The sequence below is a fragment of the Sceloporus undulatus genome, chromosome 5 (genome assembly GCF_019175285.1).
Source record: "Sceloporus undulatus isolate JIND9_A2432 ecotype Alabama chromosome 5, SceUnd_v1.1, whole genome shotgun sequence".
Classification (NCBI taxonomy): Eukaryota; Metazoa; Chordata; class Lepidosauria; order Squamata; family Phrynosomatidae; genus Sceloporus; species Sceloporus undulatus.
In genome coordinates, this window is record NC_056526.1 from 147,969,197 (window position 1) to 147,981,431 (window position 12,235).

At 41.9% G+C, this 12,235-nt stretch overlaps 1 protein-coding gene across 1 annotated transcript in view; it reads left to right on the forward strand.

Annotated features, from left to right (window-relative positions):
- Nucleotides 1-12,223, forward strand: part of ZNF827 (zinc finger protein 827) — a 115,763-nt gene extending 103,540 nt beyond the window's left edge. Inside the window, exons 12-14 of the mRNA XM_042469675.1 lie at nt 1,069-1,260; nt 1,360-1,537; nt 7,202-12,223. Coding sequence (XP_042325609.1) covers nt 1,069-1,260; nt 1,360-1,537; nt 7,202-8,009 — 1,178 coding nt within the window. The 3' untranslated portion in view covers nt 8,010-12,223. The remainder of the gene's footprint in view (nt 1-1,068; nt 1,261-1,359; nt 1,538-7,201) is intronic.
- The last annotated feature ends 12 nt before the right edge of the window (nt 12,224-12,235 follow it).

The following is a 12,235-nucleotide window of genomic DNA, read 5'->3' on the forward strand; positions in this document are numbered from 1 at the left end:
GTGTGAACTGGCTCAAGTGAGAACTACACCAATTTAAACCATTTTGGAGCCCAGGTTAAAATTCAGTGTGAACGGGCCCCCAGTTAGTGTCCTCTGCCCTGGTACAAGACAGTGGAAGAATGAGGAGCCTGTGTTGGGCTTTCTTCTGTAAGGGATGAAATGACGTAAAAATATGCAGTGTGATTAGAATAGTATAGAAGATAACAACTTGGCAGGTATCAGTTGGCCTTTTTCTGACTACAGAAACAGGCATTGCTTTTAAGGCATGCAGACGCTAAAAAAAAATTACACCAGGTAAAACAGAACTGTATAGTTGGTGCCAGTCATTGGCCATCTTGTGCAAGCCTTCTGCTCAAATACAAAATTCTAGATATATGTGTCACACAGATTAGCCTAAGCAGCCTACATTCTGTGCTCCCTTGGCAGGTGCACAGAGACAGATTGCATGCATCTGAGGAAGTATACCAAGTCTATGAAAGCTTATGCTGAAACATCTTTCTTTCAGTTAGTCTCAAAGGTGCTACAAGAGCCCATTGTATACTGATATTTCAGACTAATACAGCTATGTCTCTAAATGCTGGAAAACCTGTTCAGCCTCAAGGTGTAAAGACAAAGGTTTTATTGCAGAGACAGGCTCTTGAAACCTTCACCTTGGATGCAGGGATCATATGAAAAATACTGAGCCCCTATTTCAGGTATAACCAAGGACATATGCCTGTACACGATCAGAACTTGGGAAAGTAACTTTTTGGAGTAAAATTCCCAAAATCCCTGGCTGTACAAACAAGTTTCTCTAGTCCAAGCAACTTTATCAAGCTATATACATAACTATTGCCATATCTGGAGAATGAAGTACATCGCTGTGTGACAAAAAAATCATCCAGGTAGATCATATGAGCTAGATAAGCACTGCATAATATGGGTGGAGATAAGCATGCACATCATAAGAAAGATTTCTAAAAATGGATTTTACTGTGTGGGCTGGGCATGAATTTATTGTGACAGTGCTGCTATTAATAAGCAAATTAATGATTTTGTTTTGTTTGGTTTGGTTGGTTTTCTCTGTAGGTGACGAGAGGAAGACACCCAGTGATTCAAACAGTCCTTCTTCTTCTTCCCTGTCAGCACTTAGTGATTATGCCAACAGTAAAGAAGATGCAGAGACCAGCCCCAAACCCAAGGGTCCAAACAACCTGCTAGTTATTTCTGTAGTGCCTGGTACGCAGACCATATTAAATGCGGAAGAAAAATCAGAGAAAGGTAAAATGTTGACGAAATGGATACCAAGTCACCCCATTCACTTAACTCAAGGCTTTGGTGTGGGACTTCGGTAATAGTGTCTGTGGTTTCCTCTTACAGGTTTTGAATGTGTTTTCTGTAACTTTGTCTGCAAAACAAAAAATATGTTTGAACGCCATTTGCAAATCCACCTGATCACACGGATGTTTGAATGTGATGTGTGCCACAAATTTATGAAGACTCCTGAGCAATTACTGGAGCACAAGAAATGCCACACTGTCCCCACCGGTGGGCTCAAGTAAGGAAAGCAAGTACACAAACTTTTACTGTGTTAAGCATTTCAGTGGAAATAAAAATGTGGTAGTGGGGAGGTTGTATGGGAACCTTCTCTATCTGGGAAGTCAAAACCAGGTGGATTGATTCTAGTGATCATCTTTAACTCTCGCAGATCAACAAACCTCTTCTTGCAAGTGACCTGAATCCTGTACTGAACAGGAACCAGAGGGAAGGGTCACTGCAAGTAGCAGTTGGATGCATAAAGTTATGCTTGCAGAAATGTCTATGTATTTTAGGGAGGGACAGTCAGGCCTGAATGGGACTTACTTGCAGACTTACAAAATTCTTAGTTTGCGTTTCCATGACCTAGAAACAAAATGTAGTCCAAAATATCCTGATTACCAAAAAAAAACCCAAACAAACCTGAAAATGGAAAAAAAAAAATCTCTGTCTGTCCCTGAAAAAAGTTGATATGAACATGCTAGTATGCTTTTTCCTTTTGGAGGAGGGGCCATCAGAAGAATAGGGGAAGTAAACTGGGAGGTCCCACTGCTACTTCCTGCTTTCTGGTGCCTCATAGAACCTACATCTCAGCTAGTGAACCTACTTTTCAGCTGTAGAGTAGAGAATCCAGTGAAAGAAAGGGAGGTCTTCAACTTCCAGCAGCCTTTTAGGCTGAGTCCTCATTGCAGAAATAATTCAGATTGAACACCACTTTAACTGTCATGGCTCAATACTGTGTTCTGGAAAGTGTAGTTTGGTGAGGTTCCAAAGCTCTCTGATAGAGAAGGCTAAATGTCTCACAAATCTCCAGAATTCCATAGCATTGAGCCATGGCAGTTAAAGTGGTGTCAATTGAATTATTCCTGCAGTGCAGATGCAGCTTTATTGTAGAAGCAAAATTTAGTAAATTTACAGTGGAGATGCTGCTTAGGGTTTGAGGATTTATGGTCCAAAAAGTAACTTTTCTAAGCACCACCCATGGAAGCAGAGCCTTATTCCTTTGAATGTGTTTTTTAAAAAAACCCAACGGAATGTCAAATATAACTTCTGTATGACTATGGTTGATTCATTCCTGCACCCTAAATTAACAGTGCCTTACATAAGCAGTTGAAATAGTTCAAATAATGAAACCCACCTTTGTGTGTGAAATATCGAGAACTGCTTCATATTTTAAGATTTTTTTTATTTCTGAAAACATTTGAGATTCTTACACCTTTGGATTGCTCACAGCTCTGAAAAAATGTGTGTGTATCTTACTCTGATACAAAAAAATATGTGTGCATCTTACAGTACTCTGAATCACAGCTCTGAAAAAAATATGTGTGTATTGTAATACACACATACTTAACAGAAGTACCTAACAGCAAATCCTCACCCTATCCAAAAAGAATTTTGTACAGTTCATTGATAAGTATGCAAGTGAATTAACTTTGATTGTGGGTTTCTGCATGGCAGGGGGTTAGACTGGATGGCCCTTGTGGTCTCTTCTAATTCTATGCATCTATGATTCAGATGCAGTCATTCTTAACAGTGCTTTGGTCCAAGACATGGAGAACAAAATGCTGCTTATAATTAGCAGGGTTAGAAACCTGGAGCATGCATGTGTATCACTTGCATGTAAACATACCTGTCTGTCAAGTGCAATGGAGAATGGAAGAAGACAGGGGGCTGGATTAATACCAGGGTGCCTCATTAAACTATAATAGACAAAACTGACCAGAATGATCCATCTCAAAGGTATCTGTATGCATTTGTCACTGTAGTGATAAGAACACTTGCCATTTCATGTCTTTACAAGCCCGTAAGTGGCCATGGGCAGGATGAGGCAACCTACTTTGGTTGATAAAGGGAGGAAAATACTGGGGCCTGAATGGTGAATGGCGTAGCCATTTTCATGGGCTGCATTGAACCCTACAGCTAAGTCAGCAGTTCAGGAAGTACAGAGGATCACTCAAATACTCCTCTGCAGCCCTGTACCTGCTTCCTGTAGCCGCTGCTTTTGCTATGTCAACAAAAACAAATCATTTTAAATTGAATTTTAAGTAATATTTGACACTGCAGAAGAGTGGCCGGTGACACTTCTTGGGGGCTGTTATGAGCAGTAACCCCATGACTTGCTTTGAGGATGAGTCTTTCATCACAAAGAAGCAAGGTGCCTCAGAGGGTGGCTGTGATAGCAGCAAGATAAGCAAGTGCTGTTTAAAACTTGACTTTGAAAGTAAAGTCTTTTAATTTAAGCTCAGAGTTTCGAAAAGTTACATTTGGGGTCTACAGGCCTTGGAATTCCCCAGCCAGTGTCACCTTTGGACATGCAAGCTGAGAGGATTCTGGGTGTTATTACCTCAGATTGCCACTGTTGCAGCAAAATGGCAATAGTGCATCTGGGGCCCCCTCATCAGCGGTGCCTCACAAAGGAAGGACCCCTTTCCTCTTCATGTAAGAAGCAACATTATCCCAGAAGTCAGGGGATTGTCTATGCATCTGTTACAGCAACAAACAGTAGCAAATTAAAAGGCAAAGAGAGTTAGTAGAGGTAGAGGAGGTGGTTACAGATATTTTTAAAAGGGGAAACTGGATGGAGAAGAGAAAGAAAACCCAACAGCAACAGTGTCTTGCACCAGCCCTGAACCAGTCTTTTTAAAGTTCTGACTTTAACAAGTGCCTTGACATTTGGGCTCTGCTGCAGGCAGCAAAAATTTTAGAGGTTTCGTACTAAGCCGAGACTTGAATCCTCTTTATTGATACCAACTGGAGTAGACCCACTGAATTCATGGCATTTGCTTATTTGTTGACTTATCATTCAAAATTTGATTTTAGGGGGCCTCTTCTAGTTAGGATTAATTAATAGGATTCAAGCCCAAGTGTGCTATATTCTTCTTCGTCGTGGTCTCTGTGAATCACACAAATGGGTTTCCTGCACCTGCACAGAGACATTTGAAACCTTCTAGAATCGTTAGTGAAGACTTTTTGGTGGTAGCTACACCCACCATATATACCCTAGCATTCTCATTCTTGTCTCTCAGTTCCTTTTTGTCTGTCACACTAGCAGCATTAAAGGAAGTGATTCTTAGAATCGCTCTTCAATTCAAATTTGATCTCGATTTTGGCTTTCTTTTGGATTTTGGCATTGGCATAGAGTTTTTTTCTGGCTTTTGACTCGGTTTGACCTTGGCTATTCTCTGCTTTGTGATTTGCACATGTTTGATCTTCGTGGATTTGATCTCGGATAGGTAATATGGCCTCTCAGTCTATGTACTTTAAGAGATGTGAGAAATGTGGCGCAAAAATCCCATGGCAAGGCAAACACACTCCTGGGTGAGGGGCATAACATGCAAACCTGCACCCACTGCAGGGCTTTTACCCCTTAGGTCAGAAAAAATTAGCTCTCCCACCTGCAGTCGTTATTGTATGAGAGGGCCTTGAAGCCTCATGTGCCCCTGCCTGCTACTGTCTCAGTCCCTCCACCATCTCCACCTCATAGAAAGCTTTCAACAACAGAGTCTGCCTATCAGACTAATGTTGCTTGCCCGAGTTCCTCCATCATCGGCAAAGCATCGATCCAAATCCAATCGTCGACACTCAGCAGAAGCTGCTAAACTCAAGAATCCCCCCACAAAAAACCGGAAATCCTCATCGGCTGTAACCGAGGCTACTTCCAAGCCAAGGCCAGTGAGAAGGGAGAGAAGGCAGACAAGAAAAAGAAACATAAACATTCTTTGTCCCATTCCTCTGCTAAGAGGGTGACCAGGTCAGATGAGCAGCATTGTGATAAACCTGCATCTTCTGTACCTTCACTTCAACTTGTTGAGGCTCAGGTTGCTTTGATCTCTAAAGGCGAATTGGTGGACTCTCTTGCACGATGGTCTCCTCCAAGGCCCCTCTCGTCTCACTTGTCCACCAGGTCTCTCTCCACAAGCTCAAGTCCATGATTACCTCTCAGATTCTCCAGTATACCGTTCTGAGGCTGATTTTTTGCCTCTGCACTGATAGTTGACATGGATCCAACCTTAGATCCCATGTCAGTACCGACATTGAGTGTACCCGGAGCCCAGACCAAGTCCATCATGACATAGGAGCTAAACAGGCTGCCCCTTTCAGGCACCAGATCAAGACCGCGGCAACTACATGCCACAGCCCTGATCTGGCCTTTCCACAGTGCAAAAAAGAGCTGCAAAAAGTGTCTCCTTTCTGCGCTGTGGAAAGGGCGCCATAGCCGCTGGCGCCACAGCTTTTCTGCGCTCCTTTGGCACTGTGTCATCTGGACACAGTGCCAGAGAAGCGCCGTGACGCTGCCTGCCTGTGGTAGGGCACACGGCATCACACCAGCATGGGGGCAGAGTCAGGACATGTGTTGTGCAGACACCACACCCCCACTCCACCCTGATGCCGGCCTTTATGGCTGATCTATCGAGGCCCATGAAGTTTGATTGTGAGTTCAGCCTTTAATATATGTTTGTTGACCCAGGATACCACCTCCAGCACTATGTCTATGAAGTTTCTAAGGGTCCTTGAGGCTCTCCTACAGGTTTGGTGGTTCTTCAGTCAGCCCCATCCTTGAGGCCTCCACCATCAGCTTCAGCACAAAGCGAATGACAAGCACCACCCATCCCACCACGTCAGTGTTTAGCTGACATACCTCTGCCGGTGCTCCCACACTCTGCACATGCTGTTTTGCCTTATTCAGAATCATTGTCAACCCGAATCTCTGTTCAATCCCCTTCTAATGCTATTATGGTACATGAGTCTGCCTCTCCGACTTATGATGTCCGTTCCTTCTCAGAACGAGTTTTTGAATGATGAACGCATTGGACTTGGAAGTGGTACACGCCAACTCTGAACTTCCATTTATGAACTGATTCAATGCAAGGTTCCTACCCCTGCATCAGACTTCTTCCATCCATGGCTCATATTGCCAAATGCTCTAGGATTGCCACAGCTACCATCCCTTCGACCTCCAAGAAGATTGATAACCTCTATAGATTAACTCCGTTGGACTCTTCTTGGCTTGTTGAGCATCCAAGGCCAAACTAAGCTATTGTAGAGACTTCCCAAACCCGCCCATCCTCCCCTCAGTTCATGACATGCTCTTGCACATGTTCCCTCATTATGCTGCTTGCAGCGTCCAATTGGAACTGAGGGGGAAAAGCGGGAACTCTAGGATTATATATGGGGTGGGCAGAGCTACCACAAAAAGTCTTCCCTAGCGATTCTAGAAGGTTCTGAATGTGTCTGCACATGCACAGGAAACCCATTTGTGTGGAACACAGATGACCACTCGAAGAACTACAGTTACAGGTAAGCATCCTGTCCTTATCCTCTTTGGTACTTGTATTAGCTAAACTGGTTAAAATGTTTTCTTGGTAGTCCTGGACTAGGGTCTAATCTGCACTGCAGAAATAATGCAGTTTCAAATCACTGTAGCTGACACGGTTTTAGAAATTGGGCATTTGTAGTTTGTTTTGGCCTCAGAATTTTCTGACAGAGAAGGCTAAATTGTTTTAAAAAGCTGCAAATCCTAGAATTCATTAGCTTTGAACCATGGCAGTTAAAGCTATGTCAAACTGCATTACCTCTGCAGTAAGGATTAGACCTAGGAGAGACTGAAATTAATTTATGGGATTGTATCTGTTTGGAGGGATGAGCATCTAGGCCCATGTGTCAATGTCTCTTTGGCTCTTGATAGGTGCCCATTCTGCATTTATTCAACAAATCGTCCAGCAGCAATGGAATGCCATTTGAAGACCCACTACAAAATGGAGTACAAGTGCCGGATCTGCCAGGCAGTGAAAGCCAACCAGCTGGAGCTGGAAATGCACATTCGGGAGCATCGCCTTGGCAACCATTACAAATGTGACCAGTGCGGCTACCTTTCCAAGACGGCCAACAAGCTGATTGAGCATGTGCGTGTACACACTGGGGAGCGCCCTTTTCACTGTGACCAGTGCAGCTACAGCTGCAAGCGCAAAGACAATCTCAACCTGCACAAGAAGCTCAAGCATGCGCCACGACAGACTTTCAGCTGCGAAGAGTGCCTCTTCAAGACCACCCACCCTTTTGTCTTCAGCCGCCATGTGAAGAAGCACCAAAACGGGGACTGCTCTGAAGAGGAGAAAAAGGGCCAGGGGCCAAGCTCTAAGGAAACCAGTCCTCTCCTTGCGGCTAACAGTCCCCGGAGCCTCTTGTCGCCTCTTTCCATGATGTCTGCCTCCCAGGCTCTCCAAACAGTAGCCATGTCAGCTGCTCAGAGTGGTGGGGCAGAGCCAAACCTGGCACTTAAGGCCTTGGCCATCAATGGCACTTCCCTCTGCTTTGACAAGTATCGAAACTCTGAGTTTGCCCACCTCATTCCCTTAACCATGTTTTTTCCTAAGAACCACTTTGAGATCACATTCCATTCACCCCGGCCACAGACCGTTCGCCTGGGTGACACATCACCGAAGCACTCCTTCCTTGCCTACCTTGGACTAACTGAAAGGGCAGAAACTGTCTGATGGCAGCTACATTCTGTACCAAAAATACTCCAACTCTGTTCCTCCAAACACACTCAACAGAAACCCAGCAGGTATATACATTGCTGCAAACTCTACCACCCCTACCCTCAAAGGTATGGCTGGCTGAACATTTGTACTATAGATCATTAGTAGTGAGATATAAGAAAACAAAATGGCTCTGTGTGTCTCCTTAATGCATTGACATGAAGGCTGCTTTATTAAAAACTTGAGAGGTGACCTCCTGCATTCTTCTACTTTCAGAGGCATGTTCCCAGCACTCTTAACTTAAAAACTTTTTTGTCTTGTTTAAAGTTGAACAAGAGTGTCCTTAATGGCAATCAGCACTTGCTAAAATTACATATTGATGCATTTTACTTTAGGTTTGTGAGTGTGTCTGAAAGAGAGTCAGTGTGCCATGACATTACTTTTGCACATTGTTTTGTACTGGCTTATTTAATATGAACACATGAAGCTGCCTTATATCACATCAGATCATTGGTCCATCTCACCTAGTATTGTCTACTCCAACTGGCACTTCTCTAGGGTTCTCAAGCAGACATCTTTTCCAGCATCTGCCACCTGAGAGGCTTTTATCTGGAGATGCTGGGGATTGAATCTGGGACCTTGATACATGCAAAGCATGTGCTCTACCTCCCATTGAGCGACAGCCCTGCCCCTTGCAATTATTACTGCAGTCCTCCATGTTCACCACTTTGCCTGCTTCTCTTTCTTTTGCAGTTACCAGAATGTGGGAACAGCCATGCTTGTTCAGGAAGCATTGACATGCTTTGAATTTGCTATAGAATAAGTTCCTGGTTAAGAATTCTCCTACCTGAGAATTCAAAGATTAGGGCAGAACTAGACAAGAAGAAATTGGTACTTTCAGCCCCTCAAAGGGAGGGCTGTTTCCCTTGTTACCATTTTTCTACATGGAAATAATCTCTGCATGGAGAAATGGCCATACCCTGTAGTGTTTCACCTATATTATCATTTTTTCCTCTATAATTCACAAATTGGTTAGCCTCTGCTTTTATATATACACATACATACACACACACACACACACACACACACACACATTGCTTGGAGGTTGTATTCATGCAAACAAACAAAACCATGCACTTCTGCCTCTTTTGGAAATGTTATAGTGAAGATGCATGTTCCAATACAGAGATTATATCTATAGAGGAAAAATGTATGAAGCAGCCTGGAACATATACTAGTGACATACAGGAGAGGGTAACTAGCCCTCTAAACAGCAGGTGCATTTTGTGTATGCACAAAGTCTTCTGTGATGCTCATGTAAACTATGCGCCACTTTTTACAATACTTTTTTGTACTTGAGTACAGGTGTCCAAAGGTAAAATACACACACCAGGCATTAATTTTAAGTGGAACATATGCATTGCATTTAAATTACCACCACCCCCACCCACCCACCCCAGTAAAATAACTAGAGGGAGAAATTTTATCATTTGCCCATCATGCTTTTGTCTAGTTTGCTAAGAAAATCAGTGATTTGAAGGCACATGCTCAGTTCTAAACTGATGCAAGGCCAAGACTGGTATGGTGGGAAGGCAAATAATAGGAAGCAGCTCTCAGATCAGGCTATCAGACTTACACAGGGTCACTCTTGTCTGAGTGCAGTAGTGACTTTGTTTTGCAAAAGCAAGAGTGTACATTCTACAGTGATGAAATCAAGGAAAGGGGGTATTGAAAAGGAAGAGTTTGGTGAATTCTGGGTAGAAATATGCTCAGACTAAATAAAGGCAGGTTTTGCACAGTGCTTGAGTCTTGCACTAGTATGTTTCTCACTAGCAAAAAATAAACAATGGTAAGAAGTATAGAAGAAAATGGGTTTTTTGTTGTTGTTGACTGAAGAAATACCAGATTGTATATTTGAAAGTTAATGGTAAGTTGTTTTACGCAAAAGGAGAAAAAGGTGCTGTTTAACCATACAATTCTCTTTTGTATGCCCAGTTGTTCAATTACAGTATATTGGCAAAATTTGTGTCCTTATAAACATTACCCTTCATGTTATTTGTATTCTTTTATATCATTTTGTTAATGACTATTCAAGTATACTCTTCTTGGAAGCTAACTTTATATTTTCTTAGAGCTCTTATTTTGTGGTCATTAAAATGACATAAATATTGCACTTTATTGCAGTAAGAAGCAAATGTTGCATTCCTAATAGACGATCTAAGTCAATTGTTAACTTTTCCCAAGATTAGCCCATGTACTGACATTTATTGTATGTCATTATCATTATCACAGCCAGCTCACTCCACTAAACACATACAGGAGAAGAAATGCAGATCTGTGTAAGAGTTCAAAGACCAGAAACAGTTTACAATGGAGAATAAAACAAAAGAGCCTAACTGTTTAATAAGGTATACTATATTACCACTGAAGGAACAAGAGTCAACACAGTAGCTTAACAAATTAAGCCATTAGGATAAAATAAGTCAATGTTTTAGTTGTCCCTAACACAGACATTTTGATACACTGTTCATTGAACCTGGTGGTGTTAAAAGAGTTCCTATGAACTACACTTATGACAAAACATTGACTAAGGTAAAGTCGGTATGCAAAGGGATATTGTAGCACTTTTTAGACTAATGGAGAAAGAAAAAGGTTGGTTGCATTAGCTTTTATATACTTGAATCTACGAAAGCTAATGCTACCAACTTCTTTTTCTCAGTCTCAGAGGTGCTACCAGATCCCTTTGCATACTGATCCAGGCTAACACAGCAATGTCTTGAATTCTACCACTGAGGTAAGGTCAGTACAGTGTCATGAATAAGCTATGAGAACATGGCAATGCCTAGCAAGAGTCTCCAGCACTTAGTATGTGGCAGAGTATCACACACAAACCTGGCAGCCAGGCACAAGAAAATTGAAAAGAGGGTGTGATGGTGGGAGGAGGGGTGATGCCTCAGATGGACAACAACTTGAGAGAATGACTGGCTATGAAAAAGTGGCTGTGCTCATGAGAGATGTCCCAGTAAGCTACAATAGGCCAACTTCATCCAGCATGCTTCTATAGCAATACTGGCAAGCACACAGACACACACCAGTTCAATTTCTCATCTTTCTAAGCTTTTTCTGTAGTTTGGGAGAGGGCATTTTTCTGCAACCTTGAACTATTTACTTAACTACAGATCTGCCATTTGCCAGAACAGGCTCTGTTGCAGGAACTTTAAAAAATGACAACACTGAAGAAGGATTTATATGCTAGGCTATAAGGGTAAACTAATTCCTTTATTAGCAAAGGAAAGATAAACTCCCACACAGCAAGGGATGATGGGAGTTGCAGTCCAAAACATCTAAGGACATGGATTCCCACTCCTGCTTTATGGTAAGAATAATAGGACTTGGTTTCTACAAGCAACTGCTGCAGTTAACTAAATATATTCAAGGTGTTTCTAGTCATCCTATTTTTTTAAAAAAGAAAATAGTAGTTTGTCAGCAGGTAAGCTACGCATGCATAGGAATGTTAAAAGAAATATTTTCTGTAAACCAAATGGTGCAATATACATAGGAACTGCAAGGAATGAGTATTACGATGCTGTAAGCAACTTAATGCCTTGGGTTTAACCATTTTCCTTTTGTATTGATGTCTGTCATAGTAATGCTTAATGTAATTGGGCAGCTTTATTTAGCACTTTGAACACTGAATTATTTCTGGAAAGTTAGTTATACATGAATTCTGAATGAGAGAAAAATGCATCTGGGGTATTTTTTATTTTTTTAAGGAAAAAATACAGTATTTATCAAAGCCCTTGCATACACAAAAATTGGTTTGCTGTCTGAAGCTAAAGATAGGAATGCTCCCTATAGATATCCTTTGCTTGTTAAGAGACTTGGCATTTTTACCAAAAGGCTCAGTTTGCATCTGCTTTTTTCACTATGCATTTTTAATGATAGGCTGGTTTCTTGTTTTCCATCCAGTAATTTGGTTACATTCTCAGCACTTTCCTTGCTCCCCCTGTCCTTTTTAACTTGCTGTACCATATTCAAATATCACACTGTCAAGGTTTGTGTACATTAATGGAAATTTGTATTGTATAAAGCTTTTTTGCATTATAAGGCTGTACAGGGTCATTTTGACAGTAACTGGTATATTTCTTTGCATTTATGTTGCATTGCCAATTTCTAGTGTATCCAGTTTGGAAGTATATATACTCTAATTAAAAACAAAGTTGGCTATATTCTGGTAGCAT